The 22,838-nt window shown below is 37.5% G+C and overlaps 1 protein-coding gene across 4 annotated transcripts; it reads left to right on the plus strand.

The window, feature by feature from the left end:
• Positions 1-1,661: 1,661 nt before the first annotated feature.
• abhd18 (abhydrolase domain containing 18) lies at positions 1,662-20,424 on the plus strand. 4 transcript variants are annotated; one of them, XM_028032366.1, is made up of 14 exons: positions 1,662-1,809; positions 5,135-5,243; positions 6,504-6,588; positions 6,670-6,770; positions 9,295-9,370; positions 10,398-10,482; positions 11,323-11,350; positions 11,496-11,634; positions 12,821-12,910; positions 13,964-14,065; positions 14,297-14,463; positions 14,817-14,953; positions 16,493-16,655; positions 19,383-20,424. In XM_028032366.1, exons 2-14 carry the CDS (start codon positions 5,152-5,154, stop codon positions 19,438-19,440), a joined length of 1,323 nt encoding a protein of 440 aa, XP_027888167.1. In that variant the 5' UTR covers positions 1,662-1,809; positions 5,135-5,151; the 3' UTR covers positions 19,441-20,424. The 4 variants fall into 4 exon arrangements, with proteins under 4 accessions (XP_027888167.1, XP_027888168.1, XP_027888166.1 ...); XM_028032367.1 differs by having other exon boundaries at positions 1,671-1,793; XM_028032365.1 differs by having other exon boundaries at positions 1,674-1,879.
• Positions 20,425-22,838: the final 2,414 nt, after the last annotated feature.

Genomic DNA, 22,838 nt, shown 5'->3' on the forward strand with positions numbered 1-22,838 from the left:
TTACAATGATATTAAATTTTTGACTATCAAAGACAGAAGTGTCTTCAATATGTGCAGCATCTTGTTTCAAACAGGTGGCATTTTGGGTTTCTTTTTCCCCAGCAACACCAGAAGAGAACAATTTATTTGCAATGGACTCTCCAATCTGTGAAGCTAACTGATAGATCATGTCACTTAACAGGTGTAAGTCATGGTTAAAGTTAAATGTAGAGTGGCTCGGGCCCCCTACAACATCTGCCCCATAGGTGTCTCAGCTGGATAGAAAGCTAATCTATCCAGCTGTTACCTGCAAGCAGTAGGCTTGCAGGTAACATGGGTGAGGCACAAAAATCCGACCCAACTGCCACTCCTGACTGAAAAGTGAGACCCATTACAACTCTGCCTCTCCCAAAGGAGGGTTGACTGTTCACATTTTCAACATTAGGTTGGAATCTCTGCCATTTCAAAATGGAATAATGAAAATAAAACACACTCAAATAAAAATCAGTCACTTATTGGCAATAAATATTCTCCCCTCAGTCCTTTAACCTTGTAACCCAGGTGTGTTGACATGTGAAGTGAAGAGGCAGCTCGTAGGTAAATGACACAGCAACCCGGGTGAACAGCATCAAGCAGATCAAGAATCACGGAGTCACAGCACCAATGTAACCTTCCTCGCTTAGTAGTTAGTCACCTAGCACAACAAAGAATAAAACACTCTTCACAATGTGACTTCTGACTGCATGCAAGTGGCCCCACAGCTGAAAAATAAAAGACACAGTTAGTGTCTTGACTGAATAGTCAGCCACGAACACCAACTGGCGCAGCTCCCACTCATAGGTTCATATTTTTCCAGCCCAACCACAAGAAAACTTTGCAAATTATATTTGTATTTGTTAAATGATCTTACAGTATTTTGTTAATTGTTGAACTAGAAAAATATAACCCTAAGTAAAAAAAAAGTAGTGAAGAGCTGCTTCACTCGCACCTACCTCCACCAGCATTCCTCAGAATTCTGGTGGCCAATCAACATGCACAGACAGAGGAAGAGTGAAAAAATAAGTATTTGTCTGTGATTCTGTTTTCTTATCTCTCTGTTTTGACCCCTTTTTTTAATTTTATTTATCATTATTTTTATTTTATTTTTATTATTATTCATTAAAATACCACTAATTAATTTTGGTGTTTAGTCAAGTACTATTATTTTAACTGTACAGTGGTAGAAAATACAATTATCAGTTTTAAAATGACAGACAAAACTAATTGGTTTCTGTTCGGTATGACCGCTGACTGAACAGATAAGCTCCAGGCTTATCTAAGCCTGTCAGTTAGTCTGGTCTGAAGCAGACTCAGCTGCACAGAATCACCATGGTAATTCTGTGCAGTAATTCTTGGGTGTTATCTCTTTTGTGAAACCGAATTGAGGCTTAATTAAACCAAGATATCCGGAAAATCCGGACTTAATCCACTATCCTGGTTTTGTGAAAAAGCCCTAATGTGAAACTTTAAGGCAAGCTCAATCTACAAACCAGGAAAGTGTGTTGATTTCGTAGTTTTGAAAGAAAAGAAAAGAACAGAAAATAAAGCAAAAGAAAAAAGAATCGCAATCTAGATGCTTTTTTCTGTTTCTCTACTGTTTCATACTCCAGTCCAGTTGGTGGCGGCCGCGCTCCTATTTGTCGATTACCGACAATCAAAAGAAAAACGAAAATCCATTTGGACGGAGCTTGAATTTACTCGGTTGTCTTTCTTCCACCCAGAGCTTCGGCCGCAGAGTTTTCTGCAACCTTAGAAGCAGCCTACCCTCCTACCGTGTAAGAATGCTCTGAGGTAGCGTGACCATCCTCTGCTCATCATTTGACTATAATGGACCCGGCAGGCTACCTTCATGCTTCTAACAGTGAGCTGAACTTTGACCAGCGTTCTAACAAGGGTTTTACTACCTGTCACGGGCACAGGAGGGGCAGTACGTACGTGCGTACGTCTGTCTGTATAACAAGCGAAACTTACCCTGAAGTGTCAGGTTTTCGATGTGTCGTTTCGTGCTCGCTGACCTTCATTCATTACCTTATCTCCATTGTGATCTCCCTTTCTCCAATTGTTCTGGTTTTCTTGTCTTGTCTCGTTTCTGGATCATACTGTCACAGTGCTCTCCTAAAATCCCTTTCTACTGTGTTGTTATCTGGAGCTAGAGTAAAACATTTGTTGAGGGTTGTTTCACAAAAATGTATGGAAGAAAAAGGTGTTATGCCGAGAATTGCATGCCCTGTCGCGGGAACGCACATCGGTCTAAACTCTCGCCTATTGATGAGAAAACGGACTGAAATATGACCGAAGAGGCAACTTTTAAAGATATTCGTAACATTATCATGCTTCTTAACCATGTAAGTCCTAAAATGGTGGGTTTTATGTCGCAGATGAATTGAAATAAATACGGTTTTGACACCTTTATTGAGACATATGAGTCGAACGTTTTACACTCAGTGTCTGATGAAAATATTCTCCTCTAATGTTTCGCAATCAGGGCGCTGCCAGGAATCTTGGGCCCCATGACAAAAAATGAAATTGGGCCCCTCCTGCTCACCTGCTGTTATAATTTCTTGAGTCTATCTGACCCATCAAAAGTGCCACAATTTTAAAGGCTTGGAACTGCCTTGCTTTCTTTGGTCCAATACTGATACTAGCACAATATTTACTGCTAATGAATTTTACATGCAAAAGTCTGCATACACTATGCAAATAGGATCTCATTTTATAAAGAGTAAATTTCTGTCAGTAACAAATATATTGCTTTTGTTGTGTAATTGCAAAAAGAGCAGACAGGAAAAATCTACATAGACTCTCTGGAATGATGCTAACTAGCTTGTCATTGAACACAGTATTGCTCACCTTTATCACTGGGATAGGGGTGAAGGCGCACAACAGCTATTAAGTGTCGTAAAATGTACAGGAAGAAGTTAAATATATGAATAAGTTGGTAGATCCCCCACCTTCATTCATTAAATGAAAAGAAGGCAAACAGTAGTCTTTAGCTAAGCTAACTGTGCTAAATGGTTGATAATCTACCCACCTCTCTTGGAGAAAAACTGGGTTACAAATTTTGGGAACCTGACTTTACAACTTTCCTTAGCAGCACAGTAACTGCTACAGCCGTCCATGTTTTCTACTGACAGCTGCTGAACACCTTCACCGTCAAGCGCGCCAAGCAGGAACGAACCATTTCATGCAGATCCATAGGAGTGTTCAGGGCAAATATGATTGTGTGCTATGTAGTGTGGTAGGGATAATATTTCATTTAGCTGCTAAAAGCAATTAAAAAAACACAATATGATTAATTTAGTTATTAACAGGGCCCCCAATTTTTTTCTATTTCTATAAACACCAACAAAAAACTATTTTGTAGAGGGTCCCCTGTCGGTCAGGGACCCTTGGAATCGTCCCAACTTTTATATAGCGCCCATTCCCATGTTTGCAATTCCTCGTTTTGACTTTTAACACCATAATAGCTTAACGCATGAGAAAACAGAGGTCCATTATGTGGAAAATGTGATATCAACCTTAACTTTCTAGTCTATTAATATAGGAGGGGACGAGCCTGCCATTATCTTCATTCCCTGCCAATTTCCTATTGATATGAAACTTATACCAGTAGCTCAGAGAACAAGTGTGATTATGTAGAAAAGGTGAAATTCCTCTTAACTCTTTATTTCTCCAAGTTAGCAGGAGGATGCATTTTCTTTGGCAAAGCAAATGATTCACCTGCCAATATTTGCATCCCCTGTTTTTCCAGCTCAAAAGGTGTCATACACATATGAAAGTCATACCAGTAGCTCAGAGGATATGTGTCATTATGTAGAAAATTTCATGTAACACATAACCATCCAATATTTTCACACTGCAGGTCATGCATTTTCTGGCAAGGGACATTTGGAGGCTGCTGATGACCTTCCTCATCTGGCGTCAGTGGACTATTTAATCTTATGCATTATTTCACAATAAAGGAAAGAAAGAACCCACTTTACTCAACTCTAACTCTTTAAGTAGTACACATTCATCAATCTGTGTTAGCTGGGGAGTTCTTGACACATTTGCTGGTGGTAACACTTGTTGCAGCTTTAATGGACAATTTGAAAATAAAACGATTCAAATGGCCAAATTATAAAATTTAAAAATATCCTCTCATTGTTCTTTAGCTGTTTTCTGCTAAATATTAAGTTTCATATCAATAGGATAATATTTGGGGAAAATAGGCAGGGGATGCAGATATTGGCAGGCTAAAAATGGATCCTCCTGCTAACTTGGAGAAATAAAGAGCTAAGTATAAAATAACCGTTTCTACATAATCACACTTGTTCTCTGAGCTACTGGTATAAGTTTCATATCAATAGGACAATAGACAGGGGATGCAGATAATGGCAGGCTTCGAAATTAAAATGCATCCCCTCCTATATAATAGACTAGACAGTTAAAGTTGATATCACATTTTCTACATAATGGGCCTCTGTTTTCTCATGCGTTAAGCTGTTAAAAGCAAAAGCGGAAAATTGCGAAACATGAGCAGAGAATATTTTCATCAGACACTGAGTGTAAAACGTTCGACTCATATGTCTCAATAAAGGTGTCAAAACCGTATTTATTTCAATTCATCTGCAACATGAAACCCACCATTTTAGGTGGGTTAGGAAACACGATAATGTTATGAATATCTTTAAAAGTTGCCTCTTCAGTCATATTTCAGTCCGTTTTCTCATTAATATGCGAGAGTTTAGAGCGATGTGCGTTCTCTCGACAGGGCATGCGTTTCTCGGCATAACACCTGTTGTAGGCACTGTATCACACAAGTGAATGACGTAGGCAATTAGCGCATTCTCATTGCTGTCTTTATATTGCCAATAAAGTTGTTTAGTTACAAATTCTCTACACATGTTGATATTCCACAGACTGTTTGACATATTTAATAATTGTGTGTGACATATTTAGTCTCCATAAATAAAATGTTGAACATTTTGAGATCATATTCCTGTCCTGGATTTGCACACAACCCCCCTCTGTTTCTCACTTTGACACCATTTTTGACTTCAATTTGTAGTAATTTGTGTACCATAAAGTTCTGGTTGATCTACTTTGTGAAGATGGCTAATGTCTCTCTCTGTAGATGCCCAGGTCTAGTCCATGGGTATGAGTCGGCTGGATGTATTTTACAGAAGGCTTCTCCTCACCAAACTTTTCATTGGGGGATGGGGAAAGCCTGAAGACCTCAAAAGGTAACAAAATCCTTGCTTTACCACCTAGAAGTTTATTTATGTTGGAGCTTACATTCTTGGAATAATGCAAAACTCCAAAAATAACTTTGGTTGAATATTCCATTCCACTTATTATTACACTATGTTAAAAGTAATGCCTATTTCAGGCTCTTCATCATACCCTGTTATATAATCCAAAATCCGTCGGCACATTTTGATTTTATGCAAAATCAATCTACGCAGCAATAATAATATTACTCAAGTAGAAGAAAACGGTACTACAGAGCCCTCTAGGGACATGGGGATTTTTTTTTTTTTTTTTGCCTTCCCTCGCAATAAGTTTTGCGTTTGCTTGCAGTATGCTTACTGCAATATTTGCTGGTCTGTTTTGTAGTCACGAATGTCAACTTAACATTTCAAATATATACATATTTAAAGAGCCTAAACGTGCGGCAAACTATTGGTGGTAGAGGGCCGCACTGGGTTAACTCAGGGAATCTCATCTGTCCGATGTGTATATCTATCAACTCCAGGCCACTTCTTTGTTCTGTCACAATTATCGAGCTATTCCATTTTGATTATCATGTTTCAAACTTTACAAGGACTGCGACACAGACTCACCAGGCCAAACAATGCACAAGTGCCAACGATCAACGGTATTACAACACGATCAACAGAAACTACTCAACTCAGTCGGTTGGTTTGGGGAAGAAACTGTGCAAAGTTCTTTGCGTTTTGCTGGTTTGCTGCCATGATTCTAACACACACCTGTGTAGCTCTGCACAGCAGCAGCAGGTCTCCGTCTCTGCTGCACAGGGTGTAAAAAGCGCGAGCGTCGAAGCGCTCATGTTGCGTTTGAAGGCTGCTCGGAAAAACATGGTACGACTTGTTAACAACGGATTAAACAATTTTAACTGCTTAAACAAGTGAAAGAGAGCACAGATATGGGAAGTGCGGAAGCCCCTACTGTATCAAAATCAATATAGGAATAACAGAGAGTTGGCCACTTTAAGGCAAAAAACAACAAACAGTTTCCAGCTGACGCTGTGGGCAATGCCCGGACCTGATCCTGACCTCCTGTCTCTCTACCACTTATTTAAGTACCAGGACCGCTTTCACCAAGCTGACGACTTGGTGATCCCAAGCCACAGGTTTAGAAGTAGTGGTTGATCTCGGATAAGCAGACAATATTGAATGGATATTTATGACCTCCATTATTCCTCCCAACACTAAATATACAAAGATTTCAAAAATTAATTCTTTGTTTTTTGTGTTTTGCAGAATTTTTGAGTTTCGAAAGATCATTGGAGACAGAGAGAAGTGCAAGACACTTGTGCCTGTGGACTATCCTGTTTACATAAACAAGGTTTGTTTTGGGCTTTTATTTAAAAACATTTGGTACTAAGTTTTTGTGTTCTCATCATCTTTTCTTCTGCATTTTGCCTAGACAGAGGAGCTCACTGACTGCCACATCCATGATGGTTTCTTCATTTCTCCTTTGGAGCATTTGGTGCCAGGCATCCTGCCACAAGAGGCTGTCAAAGCAAGGTACCCAACATGGCAGTCTGGTGATCTTTTGAATCTGTGATGGAAACATTTGCATCTAGTATAATAAGAACTTTGAGTTTTTAGATAATCTCAAGCCATTTTTAATTCATATTTCCAAAATATCAAAATTAAATAAGTCATGGTTTAATTTTGTTTATTAATATCTTTTAGTTTAAATATAATAACATACAATTTGTCAGGTCTAAATACCTATTAGAGACAATTTTACACAAACACAGGAAAGACAAGAGAGTTAGATTCTTTGTTTCTCGCGAGGAGAACGGACAGAGATGTGCTTTCAGTTACAAATCTCCTACCGCTCTGAAAAACACATCTCCCGCTCCTCTGTTTTATTGATTTTAGGAACCCTGCCACACGGGGCGCTGCAACTCTAGGGGGTGGGGTCAAAGCATTTTAGTTGCAGTGCTACAAGACAATCACTAAACTAAACACATGGTATCTACAATCTAAATCCTTCTTGCTCCAAGCACGGCGTCGAATAGGACACGTTGTATAGCTTCAAAGCCTCCAAGCACGGCGTCGAATGGGACACGTTGTATAGCTTCAAAGCAACGGCTTTGTATCACAAAGAACAAAGCAGAGTTTCCTCCAGGGTTGTAAAACTCAGCTTGGAACAACTAACACTTCCATCTCTCAGGGAGTCCTGCTGAGAATATCTGTCACCTCCCTCTTCCAAGGAGGGATTAGGAAGAAATCAGAATTAATGAACACACAGAAACATTATCTAAATGTAACTACAAGGCTACATAATACAACAAATATTTGATAATACTAATAATACAATTTACCCAACACAATTGTAGAAGAATAAAGTTTGTCCTCCAGCAGCCTAACATAGCAGAATAACTTCACAGAAAACCTAAGCCCTTAGAATGAGAGGATGAGCCACAGAGAAGCAGCATTTTTCCCCACCATACACAACTGGGTAGTTGAATTTAGATTTTTGCTGAGAAACACAGGAGCTGTCATCTGGTTGCTACGCTACCCAGACGACTTTTGTGACCCTTTAGTCCACCAGTATCAAACTGGTGGACTATAGTTTTACCATTTCACTAAATGGTGAAACTATCTCACTAGCATGCAGTCAAGTTTTATAAAGCTTTGCTAATAAGTTCATATTGGAGCCAGGGGTGCTGAAGGAGAGAGACATCTAAAAGTTGCAGGACTCTGGCAGTCGAGGAATGCAATTTGACATCAGTGCGTTAGTCCAAGAAACATTGCCCTGTGTTTAAACATGAGCTTTACCAAAAAGGAAAGTTTTAAGCCTAGACTTAACGTAGACATGGGGTTTGCCTCACAGACTAAGCTGGTTCCACAGGATCTGCCTCCCATTGTAATGATAGAACCTCTAGGAACCAGTGGTGAAGTCTGAGAGAAAAGTTCTCTGTTAGAAACTGCTCTCAGATAGCAGGTTGGTCAGTGGTGAAGAACTTATTCAAACACTCTGCTTAAGTAAAAACTATTACACTAACATTTTTACTTGTGTAAAAGTAAGTACTTTCTTTTAAAAATACATTAAAGTATTGAAAGTAAAAGTACTTGTTGAATATATTCCTCAGGTTCTAGAAAGGTCTAGAACCTGAGTGAAGTTTTCCCCTCCACCTTCTTCAAAGCATACAAAATTTGTGTCAAACGTTTGTGTTCAACATAGCACAAACATTTCATACAAATTTTGTTTGATTTTGTAAAAGTGTGGTTGCTGGTTGACCTTTTGACCTTTAAACTTTCATTAATATATTCAAAGCCAAAGCAACACAAGCAAAGGTTTTTGCTGCACAAACCAGCACAAATGTAGTTGAGTTGATTGACACCAATTTTGTCTGAACTGAAGAATGTGTGATGGCTGGTTGGCCCCTTTCATGATGATAGCAGTGTGTCCTGGTTCCGGTGATCATTCTTGGATCAGTTAATTAAGCTGTAATGACTACAGCTTAATTGGAATTAACCGGTGGGGAACTTCTTTGAACACAGTCGTGTCCACATCTGACCCTTTTTGCTACTTATTTTCACTCCTTGGTCTGAAATCTTGCGAGGAGATCTGGTCCCAATTTCTAATGTAATGATGTTCTTTTCACTTCTGGAGTTTGGGCCAAACAGTGCTCACTGGAAAGTACAATTGGATAAACATGTTTATCCAGACATGTTTTACAACAACTATTTGAAGAGCATCATAAACATAGAATAAACTTTAGAGCTACAGAAGTGCTGCACTTCTCTAGCTTGTCATACGACAATGATTAATAATGACTTATGGAATGTAATATGTAAGAATGAGACTGAGAAATATTCTTGGGAAATACATGCATCTAGAAGTTATTAAAGAAGGTATTAAACCTTTTTCTCTATGCTGTAGCAGATTATTTTCGTCTAGAGTAATGTTTTAAACTAGAAAACAATAAATAAGAAAAATCTATTTTGTCACTTTAACTCTTATTTTAGCTTACATACAGTAATGTGTTTTTCTAATGTGTAAGCAGTACTTCAAGTGTATGTGTTGTTTCAGGTTCCAATTTATTGTACCAAAGAGGTGGCAGAGGAACAGACCAGTATGTATTCAGTTAGCTGGGACTGGAGATCATGTAAGCTCTCTGCATTTTCATTTCCATACTATTAAATGTCTGAGTTTTCTTGTTTCAGGTCATAAAACAAAATCATTTGATATTCACTGGGTTTCATAATTATACAGATTCAGTTAGCACCAGTTCACAGCAAAAGTTGTCTCAAGGCACTTTACAAAAAAGACATTTCAGTTCAATCATACATACATGTACATTCCTCTTGATCCTAGTTGTCAAACAATGCAGTATTCTCTATACCGTGTCTAAGGAAACTCAATAGATTGCATCGAGTCACTGACTTGCAGCATTCAACCCTCCTGGACCAGCAGGGGGCAACAGTGTCGTTAACAATACCTCATATCATGTAGCAGTGTGTCATAATTTTAACATATTTATAACAACCTCTAGCAAAAATTATGAAACAATTATTTATTCTGGAAAAATGAGAGCCTGTGGATTTACATCAAGATTGGAATCACATATTAAAACTTTGAGTATTTTGTCAGAACGCTGGCAGCAGTATTTTGTACAACTTGCAAACGGTGTATGGAAGTTTTGCTGAGACTTGCTTAAATTTCATTTCAATAATCCAAACATGATGAAACACAAGCATGCATCATTATTTCCAGCTATGGATGTGACACAATGGACCTTAATTTGACAATATTTCTCGGATGATATAAATAGGAATGGACCAGAGGCTTAACATGTCTGTCAAAAGTAAAACCAGACTCAAAGGTTAAACTAAAGCTCCTAACATAGGTTAGGGCCCTATCCCATTATTGACCTTTGGCGCATGACTTCTCCCTCTTTCATAAAACACCATCTTGTCAGTCCATTATCAAATAAAGGCCACTAGAGCCAAAAATATTCTATAAAAAAACAAAAGAAAAAACAGTGCAGTCAGCTTTGCAGCAGCAATCTTTCTCACACGTCTCCAGTGACCTGCAGTAGGAGAATTTACAGTCCAAGCGGAACTACACATCAGTTCAGTAGAGTGCTATGAGATTTTCTCATTCTGTTCTATTTGTCTCTTCTATGTTTGTAGTTTTTTTGGCGGCGTCGGACCTTGATGGCCAGGCCCATGATCAAGGAGGCAGGAATGGCTTCTCTGCTTCTGGAAAATCCATATTATATCCTTTATATGTCTTTGAGCATATGCCTAAACCGGCAATGTGTCCATATACACAAGTAAATACATTTATTTCAGTTTTTCCTTGTTAAACTGCTTTAGTAGTGTGTATATATGTTCAATGCCAGTGTTAGATGGTTGAACTTGCCTTGTAGTTTGATACTCATGACCTATTTTTGGTTGTGTAGAGAAGTGGTAACCTTAACAAGCTCAAGGTATTTGGTTGGAAAAACGATCCCTAACTTATTCAACTTTGTACCTACTAAACCAAAAGTAATTATTTACCTGAAGATCCCTCTTTGGGATCATGAAAAAACTCTCAGTTTATTATTACGGTATTTGTGTATAAATTCTTTAATTTGTAAAAAATAAACTTTATTTCAACAAAATGTTTTCCTTAATTAACCTTGAGTTGTATTTTTAAGAATATGACAAGCTTGTTTCCCTTGAAAGAATTATTGAGCTCTTGTTCATGTTCAGTCTCCTTGCTTTATTTTGATTTGATAACAAGCAATGGAAAGAAGGAGTTTGATAGAACTACACGGATGCAAATGCTGCAAAGATTTCTCTCCCAGCTCAGGTTGTTCCTGGGAGGACTAGGATGAAGAACGCCTCACCAAACTGATGCACAGTTTCGAGTGCATCAGGCTTGTTGTCTAGTGGAGACAACAAGCCTGCTGTTGTCTTCACTAAACTGCCCTACAGTCAGAGCACACATAGCTCTAACATGAATCTTACCCACTTAGGAATTCCAACAGAAATGTGTGGTTTTAGTTTTTCAATACATAAAATGCAGCTGTAGTGTGTGCAATCTTTTTATGTTCCTTGACCAACAGGTCAAATGGCTATCGCAAACCCAAAGACCAACTGTAAGTGAACTCTCTAAACATGTGGTGACCTGTTTTGTAGAAGCAGATAATAATCAGAGATTTCCCAACGTGGCAGTAGCACATGAGATTGTAATTGACAGCTTTAAGACCCGCCAGTTAACATTAAGTTATTTTTTTATCTCAGGAGGTCATGTCTAAAGAATGTGTCGGACCTGTTTGTGATGGGAGGGGCGTTGATCTTGGAGTCAACTGTGCTACTGCGCTGGCTGGAGAGAGAAGGATACTGGCCCTTAGGAATGACTGGCATCTCTATGGGAGGATATGTGAGTAGATTGAATATACTCACACACCTTAGCCTGGCCCTCAGTAACCTGAAAATTGCTAACTTGTTCCTCATTTCACCTGAAAGATGTTCTTCTGGAGAAACTGTCTGTGGCAAACGCTAGGAAACAATGTGACTTATAGTCATTTAGCAGGTGTGGACATATGAATACGGCAACATTCTTTTGTCCTGTGTCTTTGTTAACATGTTAAAATAAGTTTCAATGTTTGTATTTCTTTGTCAAAAGCAATATTTGAGAAGACGAGACCATCTATGTTGTGGATAGGTGTATCTCTTGATCATGTGGTGTTTCTAGTGATTGTTGCTCACCTGGTGACTTTAGTAAGTGGGTGATGGGGGGGAGTTTACTTTTTGCTGACCGCTTTAAGTTTGTATGATTTTTTTGTCTTTGATTACTGTTTAAACCTGCGGATCCATTTTTATGCTGATGTTCTGCCTTGGATTTTTGAAGATATTGATAAAAATAATTGATAAACAAATTGTGTTGGGTACCTGTGGACATTAACACTCAGAAACAATGTTTTTCCTGTCTATTTCCTGCCTTGATCTGCAGTGCTGATGATTCCAAGACGCCATTGAACGCCGATGTTTACATATGTTCCTTGAACATGCCTTTTTCATTCTGTGTACTGCTTTGTTTTGCTGTGGCTCGTTTGGCACTGAGTGCGAGTCAAGCTGGGTTATTACGTTCAGTGGAAAAGATAAATAAAACCTTTTTTGAATAAAAAAAACTCCAGATGTCATCTGTGCCTGATCCCAGCAACATGTTTACCGTGTTTTCGATACTCAGCAGGAGGTAAACTCATTGGTGATTTCCAAAGTGAACTTCATTTTGTCCTGATCTTACATGTACAAATTTGTGATTTCTTTTTGGAACTGATGGGGTAAATGCTCTGTTTCCAGCTGTTTCCAAGCAGTCAGCCAGTCAGCAAACCTTGAAGCTCCATGGACAGACATGTTTGATAAAATGATACCAGCCAGTGTCGCCAAACTGTATCCTGGGGAGTTTTTTTCCACTCTAATCACCCAGAAAGTCATCTTTCACCATCTTTCCATAAAGTTACTAAAATCTTTTTGAATAATGAAAATAAAAGAAGGCTATCTTATGATGAGATGGTTTCTATGTACAGATCATTTGTTTCATGGACTCGGTGTTTTGTGTCTAGATGGCATCTCTGGCAGTGACCAACTGGCCCAAACCAATTCCTCTGATTCCCTGTCTGTCGTGGTCTACTGCCTCCAGTGTGTTCACCACGGTAAGGCATTGTTTCTAAAATCTTGCAGATAAACATAGCATAGCACAAAAGGAAGGAAATACATGTCTGGTTATTATTTGTAACAATATTCTAAAAATCTTTTACCCTTAGAAAGCCTCTTTCACATTCGTAAAGAAAATGCATTTATGAGTTGAGTATTTGTGTTATGGCCATGAAAACCTTCCAAAATACTATTTTTTCCAGTAGCAAAAAGCTTTGGGTGGAGGCAGTTTGGTGGTGTGGGGCAAAGCAATGCTTGTAACCATTGGAGGCAATCTCAGTGCAGAGATGTTGAGATGAGATTCTGTAACATATCTGCACTCTATGGAGCCAAACTCCAAGAAGTCGATGTTCTCCTCCACAGTTTGGGATTTATTAGACTTCCTCCAATCCAGATTGAAAATTGATGGGATCAGCTCAAGAGTGCTGTTAGTTTACAAGTGCAAATTCTTCAAGTTGCAGAAATGCTATTGTTTAGTTTGAGTGGCTTTGTGTATATTTTATTTTATTGTTTGTACACGTTTAATGTAATTATGTGGTGTAATTTAAGTTTTTTAACCCAACTCTCAGACAAATATTTTAATCTCAGTGGGACAAACCTAGTTAAATAAAGATTATTATTATTATTATTATTATTATTGCCAGAGTGACTGAACTTTAAACCTTTTCTTGATTGAAGAAAATGTTGTCATCCCTCAGCAGTTTGTGAAAAACGTCAAATGCCCATTGATGAAAAATGTAAACAGCATCAAATAAAAATTTCGGCTCAAATTTAGGCAAAAACATGGACCAAGTTAAATTCCACCACTACGAGTTTCCTATTCACTATATTTTAACCAGCTGTCCAGACCGCAGCTGGTTGACTTGTGTTATGGCTGTACAGTGTAGCCTGTGATGGTCTTTAGACATAATGTCTAAAGAAAAACACTGAAAGATCATTAGAACTTGTGCTTTAATGGATGGTTGAAGACCTGCCAAGTAGTGTTTCTGTTTTCTTTCAGTTGTTCCATCAAACTAAGAGTGAGCTGGTGTAATGTGTGTGTGTGAATCCAGGGTGTGCTTAGCAGAGCAGTAAACTGGGCCGAGTTGGAGAAGCAGTATGCAATTAATTCAGTGTATGAGACGGAGATCATCAAACTGCTGGAGTACTGTGGGGTAAACATCTCATCATTCCTTGAACATCACTAAATTACTGCATAACAATTCCATTTATTCACAACCCTCATGAAATGAATAGTTATAATCTCATAATTCCATAAGGTTTATGAAATTTGAATGGAAAAAAAATCTGTTAATTAGTAAGGTGAGCAAATACAAATATACAGACCTCATCCCACAGCACAAGTGTTATGCTTATTGTTTCCTCTTTATGCCTCTGCCTGTCAGGCTGATTCTTTTAAGATGGGAACAGAACTGCAGAGGAATGTGGACTCTTTAGGGAATCTGCTTGGCCTTGCTGGAGCTCTGCCAATCAAAGATGGTCGCTTCGTTAAAGTGGAGACGCAGTCTGAAGTCAGCTCATCACTAGTCAACAGCAGCGGAACTAATATCGGGTAATTGTTGTTTGAGACCATTACTACATCTATTTAGTCAATAACAGTTCACTGAATGAAGCCAGCAGAGAAATGTTACATTTCCTGAAGAAATCCTTATATTTAAATAGAACTATTTTTTTCAGACAGGAAGCCAAAATCCTCAGTATGTTAATCTATAATCATATCTAGAAACACAGAATAAAGAAATGAACCTGCCATTTAAAAATACAGCTTTCTACCACTCAAGAACTTAATGCATGTCAGTATTTTGAACTAATCTTTATTGTTCAGTTTAAAATCCTTACCTCCTCTTACAAAGTGTTAGCACCTAGACTTTAAAGTTAAGGAGTTGGTTCCTTTTTGTGTTTTAGAACCATAACTGCTCACAGTGTGGGTCATGGGAAGAAGATGAACTCCCACAAATGTTGTCGGCCATCGCTACACACAGAGTCAATCAGCTTCATGAAAGGTGTAATGGATGAATGCACACACATGGCCAACTTTTCTGGTAAGTTCTTCTACCTGAGTTCACAGGTTCCTCCCTGCCTGGTGTCTGGCAAATGATCCTCTCCATGATAAAAGGCTTCAAGAGTTGGAATAAGGACTCTTGAAGGACTCTTTTCATTTTACACTCCACCTCCTTTTTCCATGTCAGTGCCTCCTCTGGACATGCCAGATGTCTTGGTTTTTTTTGCAAGTTCAAGTAAAATTTGATGTTACAATCTTGCAACTAGCACTTTGGACTCAGGAATATTGGCAAAATTAGAAACATATAGGAGTGATGATAAACAACTAGTCCCTGCATTTGTTACTTCAAGGCTGGACCACTGCATCTCTTCACTATCAGGAAGTCCACAAAATACAGTTAAAAGCCTCTGACTGATTAAAAATGCCACAGTAAGAGTTTGAATCAAAATTAAAAAGAGAGATCATATTTCTCCCAATTTAGCTTCTCACTCTGCTGCATTCTCCTACTACTCTCCGATTTTGCATTATCTCCTATTTTTTGTGATTTTCGCTATCTTTTTAATCTTCCTTTTATTATTGCGGTACAAAAATGTGACTGCTCAAAACCAGAAAATCAAACATCAGAGGATGTCTTATACATTGCTGTACCAAACTGAGGCACATATTTGTACCGAAACAATTGAAGGACTGTCATGTGGAGTAAAAAATCTGACTACAACACTCTCAGAAACAATACCTTTTCTTTTTTGTTGCATTTGAATGAATTTTTATTTCCCCCATGTTTTAAATGTCCCAGTATGTCTTTTATTAAAGCCAAGTGAGGTAGAGGTTGGGAGTGTGTGTGTGTGTTCTGTTTCCAACCTCACAAAATGGTGCCATTAAAATCACTAAACAAATATTTCTGTCCTGTGTGTCTGTCAGCAGCTAGCCTCACACCAAATGGATCCATAATTAGGTCTGACTTGATCTGAGGTTTTTTTTTTTCCAAACTTTGGAAAAAGTCTGAAAAATAGTATTCAAAGATTGTTATGACAATCCCAAAACATATGTGCTAGTGAGGTCAGTCTGTCAAAGGAAGGATCAATAGAGGGAAACATCTCTGATCACTCGAGTTTAGATGTGAACTTAGTCACAGATATGAATTAAATCTATGTGTAGATATAATCTACACATAGATCTGGTCACACCAGACCTGGTGTGTGTTTTGACTATCCGGCATTGTCAAAGGAATCCCTCCCCCCAGGACGGATTCATCTAATCACTGACTCAATTTAATCTGCTGACTTTCATTTTATAGAAAACCTTTTAACCAGTTTGAATAAGAAACTGAACTTGACTGCATTTTTAATACTTGGATTAACTGACCTCTGAACTAATTTAACTTTCTTGTTGCGTGCCTTGAGAGAATATTTGATTGTATTAACGTTATTTAAGTCTTGACGTTATTTAATAAACAAGAGCTACAACTTTACCCTGGCAACTTGCCATGAAAATCATGCAACTGAATATGTTTTTGTAGAAGGTCTTTAAATACCAACAATGTATACAAAAGTAAAATACTGTTTTCTGACTCTTCCAGTACCCGTAGACACTGGTCTCATAATCGTGGTGCAGGCCAGAGAGGACGCCTACATCCCTCGAACAGGAGTCCTCAGCCTTCAGGAGATTTGGCCTGGATGTGAAATCAGATATCTGAATGGAGGGCACATCAGTGCTTACCTGTTTAAACAGAATTTCTTTAGGTAAGCTAAAGACTCGTTAGAAATCTTCTTAGATTTTGACATAATTCCTCAGAAACCTGTATTATAGTCAAGACCACCTAACCCAAGACCCAGACTAGCGCACCATGCTACATGACGTAACAAAATATGAAGCATGATCAAAACCTTCTCAAATTGATGTTAAAGATTCACATTCCAATGAAAAACTCCTGGATATTAAACATTGAAATCAATTTAACCAGTATCATTGTCAATTCAAACTCTTTGTTTTTCTTTGTTTCCACCTCTGTGCAACAGTCTGCACAGTTTGGATGTGGTGCAATAAACTATGATAGAAACCAATAGAAATACAGGTAAGGAAAGCTGTTACCATGGAAACAGATTTCAATACCAAATGATTCAGCTTCCATCAGTCACCTACAAACTCTGCTCCAAGACTGAAATAACTACTGTAGTAGTGATGAGACTACTAAAATGATTGAAAAAATCAGTACAATCATTTCAAATTATTTTTAAAAACATGTGTTTGAAAGAACATGCCATTTATCCCAAATACAGTTTTATAGTTTTTGTGGTTGAAACTCACGAAAACGTTGAATCATCTGTACTAATTTAAAAAAACACATGATGATCTTGCAGATAAAAATATGTATATATCCTTAAAAAAGATAAAAATTCAAGATATCAATGTAAAATGCCCATCTAGTGTTTTTACAAGTGTCTTGTGGATTGATAAAATTTTAGTGCCATTTGTAATATAGAAACAAAATAAAAGGAAAATATGACAAATAGAGAAAAAAAGTGGACTTGAGTTGCTTTTGCAGAAACAAAATTGATCTCATGCATTAAATATAATAATTAAGGCAACACAATAACGGTTAAAAAAAAACACTCCACTGTGAACATTAGCTTAGGAGCAACAAGCAAGAAGAGTGAAGCACATCACTACCGTCCTCATCCTCTCTGCAGCTGCATGAAACCTGCAGCTCACAGCAGAACAGCTGACAAAAACAGAGCAATGAGCATGCACTCTGTGTGATCCTACCGTGTTCTATTTCATTTATTCATTGCAGATTATATATTTTCAATTAAAGAGAATAATAATAACTACTGCAATGTGTGCAAAACATTACAAAAGCTAAGAACGGCTCTCACTGAGACTTGAGTCCTACCATTCATAAAGAGCCATTCAAGGAATCGGATCATTTGTGAACGTCACATCATTACCCGAGACGAGACTATTAAAAAGTCATCTTAAGACCAAGACCGGACTCCAGCACTACTACACTGCCAGAATCTATATATATTCTTTCATGTTGAATACACTCTTAAGATTTTAGATGAAGCCATTGAAGTGCCTTAGCCACAAGGCTTTGTCTCCCAGTCCCTTCTGGCTGCCTTTATGTCCCTTTTGATGGTGATGAACACTTAGACTGGGAAATGTTGCACACCTTAGGCATTATTTTTATTTTAAACTAATTAAAAATGCCTAAGGTGCTGATAATGCCTAAAATAATGCCTAACACTCTGTTCAAGATGCAACAATCTGTGAAAGACTGATATATTACAAATTAGTTCAGTGAAAGAAATATTTTCTTTTAAAACTGCAAAGAAATACTACTTCATAAAGCATGTTTTGCACATGTTTTGACTGCCTGACAAAGCAGTAAAAACCTTTTTGTAAACATATGAAGTTGCCACCTTCATATGTTTAAACAATAATACATAAAATATATAGCATGGAACTATCATACCATTCGAAGGAAGACAGGTTCTGTGTCACAGACATGAAGCTTTTTGTGTAAAAGATTTGCATTAGCAGATGTCAAGAAGTTTGAGCACAGATGGGAATTATTCAACTAGACAGCAACTAGACAGGTTTGGTTGTGACCATCACAGAAGTGTGATGTGTGTGTGTACGTGTCAGACTGAGCTCTGAGTGAAGGAATTGGGCAAAATTCCAGTTAACTATGGTGAAAAGATCATGTCATAATGTTATTCCCTCATCAAAAATACATCTGGAGCGTTGCCTTTCATCCAAGTTTGAGAAATTCTTCAAGCAAGTATTTTTGCATCTAGTGCAAAACGCATGATTTCAGACTAGCGTCAGCAGCAATTAGCAAACACCTGATGGAACTGTGATCTGCTGAGCTCGTTATCCGAGCGGCTTCTCAGTGCAACGCTGGTAAAAAGTGCAAGTGGTCAATAGAGGAGTCATGTGATAAAAACCTGAAGACGGAGTTTCAGAAAGAGCAGGACTTTCCTAAAGAGACAGAAGCCCAGTTTCAAGGCATTCAGTTACAATGTCAAATTTCTTTTATGTGATATTTGAGATATATAGCATTTTTATAACATAGGGGTTAGGGTTATGGTTAAGGTAACCCTACAAAATGTTATTATGTGCCTCGAAAATACATGATAATTCCCCTTTAAAGACCAAAAGCAACTTGTATGCTTTTGGTCACACAAATGTAGAGGTTATTTTATTATTTATTATTTAATGTCCCTTTGGGATTAATAAAGAATTTTTGAATTTCATTAATCTGCCATGATTGTCATTTGTTTTGAATATGCATTTTTACATTTTTACGTTTATTTGTTTACTGTTTTGCATTGCAAAACCTGGCTTCCTCAACAGAGTTATGGCTTTTATGTATTTTTTCTCTTAATGTAATTTCCTTTCGTCCTCGGCTTTATGCATCATTATGTCAGCCAAATAATTAGATGATGTTTCTCTTTTTCCTCCAGACAGGCCATTTATGATGCATTTAACAGGTTTTGCCTGAAGTATCCAAGCTCCCAGTAGCTGTGGGAGGCTGAGGCCCTGTTGACGCTGGGACAGGCACCACAGCCTGAAGAAAGGACGAGAACTTCCTGGACAGCAGCAACAATCAGAAACATGTCAAATGTTTAGTTCATCCAGCAAGCAGTGGCAGCTTTTGTATTGCCTCCTCCTGATTTTCCTGACTTGCCTGGTGTGTGTCTCTGGAAAACCAAAACTAATGTGGATGACTGAAGATTTGTGTGCCAGTATGTGGTGATTAAGGATAGACTTAAACCTTATTTTGATAGGATCCTGTAGGAATCATGGAACATTGGAAGTGATCTCCTGTTTTTATTATTTTGAAATCTCTGGACTTGGAAATCTCTAGATTTTGCAAGTAGGCAAATCTGCAATAAGCTACAGAAATCATGAATGTGGGAATGTAATTACAGAAACTAAGTATTCATTTAAGGCTTCAAAAAATATCAGCCTGATAGTTTCTTGGTGTATTTGGAACACTGCAAATTTCATAAATTAAAATGTAGTTTTGTGAGTATTTTACCTAACATTTAATCACTTTTTGTATCTTCTCTTTTTAAATATAATGAAGCTGAATGCTGTTGGCTTGCGTGTTCTTTGTTCTTTCTCTTTTGAGTTTGTTTGGTGTAGATAGCTCAGTCTTTGACCAGCTAGAGCTGATTTAAACAAATGTTTTTTAAAATTTCCCAGATGCTCTGCAGCTGGGTTGTTGTCATGTCAGTAATCATTGGATATCTGTAGTGTGGGTCCAAATCTGCAAGATGCTCATATGGAAACGGTTTTATTCCAGGATTTTATAGGAGAACATAGATCAAGCCTTTTTTATATGATGTTTGTTATCATGATGTAAACATTGTCTCATTAACAACTGATATTCATTTAGTTTGGAGACATTTTTGGTGATTTCTGATAACTGTGCTCCATTTAGAACTGGAGTATCTGACCCAGTTATACAGCGGGCCAACATTAAAGACTTGAAGAACATCAGCCTTGAAAACGTGTCTAATTGAGGATAGTTTTCCTTTTCATGTGAAAATGAGCAAAACTTTTCACTGTAAGCACATGTGACAAATATCAAATAAGTTAATAATAATAATAATAGATGCAATAATTAACATCTTACTCTAGCCTTCTGAGTGAAATGTAAATAGTAAATAAAATAGTAGCAAAATAGTAGCAATTTTTTCTAAACTCTAGCAATGATGGTAATCCATCCATCCATTGTTGTAATTGTTACTCTACTTTATTCTTTTCTTTTTTTAAAAAACTACTTTCCTTGAAACAGTTTTGGTCTATGTAAATTCTTCCATCTTGATCTTGAAACCCTAGAAGACATTCAAATTAAGAAATACACTGCTCAAAAAAATAAAGGGAACACTCAAATAACACATCCTAGATCTGAATGAAAGAAATATTCTCATTGAATACTTTGTTCTGTACAAAGTTCCATTTGCACAACAGCAGGTGAAATTGATTGTCAATCAGTGTTGCTTCCTAAGTGGACAGTTTGATTTCACAGAAGTTTGATTTACTTGGAGTTATATTGTGTTGTTTATTATGTATTATCTGTTATTTATCTTTTTGAGCAGTATACTTTATTGATCCCAAAGAGAAATTAAATGTTGTAAGGCATTTAATTGAAGAGTCATCATATTGCTTTGAATATTGACAATAAAAGACTTCACTGCATGATTTTAATGTATGGAAGCCCGTTTCTCCCACTCTAATTAAAAAAGAAAGTTATCTTATTATATGGAGATAACTACCTCCATCAGTCGTTCTATTTTCTAACATAACGTTAAAATAATAAAAGTGCATTATAATGAGATACTATCTCATTAAAATATACCATATATATATACAAATATATTCTATTTCGTAATTATGTTTTAATCATGTCTGGAATCCAAAACGATTTCTAAAGATAAAAACCTTCACACTGTAGATCACAGATGTCAAACTCCAGTCCTGGAGGGCCGCAGTCCTGCAACGTTTAGATGTGCCTCTGCTGCACCACACCTGAATAGAATAATTAGGTCATTAAGGCTCTGGAGAACTGATCTACACAAGGATGAGGTAATTAAGCCATTTCATTCCAGTGTTTTGTACTTGTAGCACAGCTAAAAACTGCAGGACAGAACACTGGAGTTTGAGACCTCTGCCGTAGATAATATCGGAAATAGCGCCCCTTCAGTTCAGGAGAGCAATGGCGCCGTTTGCAAATAAGGTATGGGAGTGACATCTGGTCTGTCCCCGCCCCTTTCTGTCTGCTGCAGCGAGGTTATTCTCCATAAATTGTAACTGAGCTTATAAAATTTATTTTATTATCAGCCCCCTGGACAGAGGCAAAATGGATGTTTAAGATGTAAATAAGTACTTGTTTTAAATATTGTGTGATTTAAACTGCATTTGTTTAATTATATGCAAAAAAATAAAGTTAATTTACATTGTGAACATTATTTTAAGTTAGGTTTTAATAGGTTAAAAGGTATTCTACAAATAATATGGCTTGGCCTGATTGTAATAATACCTTTGTTTCTTTATCAATCATTTCTCTAATCCTCTGCAATGGTCTATTAAGGCCTTTGTGACAAACTGAACAGAGGTCTTCAGAAACACAATCAAACAGCAATAGAGGCCATATGGGTCATTTTAAAACTGATAATTCTATTTTCTAACATCATAGTGTTATAATAATAGTACTTGACTGAATATGAATTAATGGTATTTTAATGCAGGGTGATAAAAAAGGACCAAGGCAGATAAGAAAATGGAACCAGACAAGACTTAATGGTTTCTGATCAGTGTGACCACTGACTGAACAGATAAGGCTTCAGGCTTAACTAAGACTGGTGGTTAGCCTGGTCCAGAGCAGGCTAGCTTCACAGAATTGCCGCTTTTGTAAAGCCGAATCAAGGTTTAATTAAAAACCAGGATATCTGTATTTTCCAGATATCCTGGTTTTTTGAAACAGCCCTTTGGACTTTGTTGTGGCCACACCAAAACACTGACTTTGTTGTCCTTAACCCACTTTGGTCTTCCAAATGGACAATAACCCTAAGAATACTGTCAGTCTACGCCCAAACTTTAACTTCCTGGCTGATGTCTTTAGATGTTACTTCAATATTTCTACATCATGTTGTTTCCTTATGATGTGTACCAGTTTCTCCTGCAGCAAAACACTCCCACAGCATGATGATGCCACCCCATTCTTCAGTTAGGATTGTACAAACAACAAAACATAATACTGTTGTGAAAACGTACTTTGGCTTACTTACTGGAAAAAGGAACTCAGGGTATTTTAGGGTTATTTTCATTTTAAAAAGGTCAGAGGATGTAGAACCTAACAGTATGAGACTTGCATCTTTTTTTGTGTATATTGATGTTGAAATGGGAAGTTC

Source organism: Xiphophorus couchianus, chromosome 11 (assembly GCF_001444195.1).
Source record: "Xiphophorus couchianus chromosome 11, X_couchianus-1.0, whole genome shotgun sequence".
Lineage (NCBI taxonomy): Eukaryota > Metazoa > Chordata > Actinopteri > Cyprinodontiformes > Poeciliidae > Xiphophorus > Xiphophorus couchianus.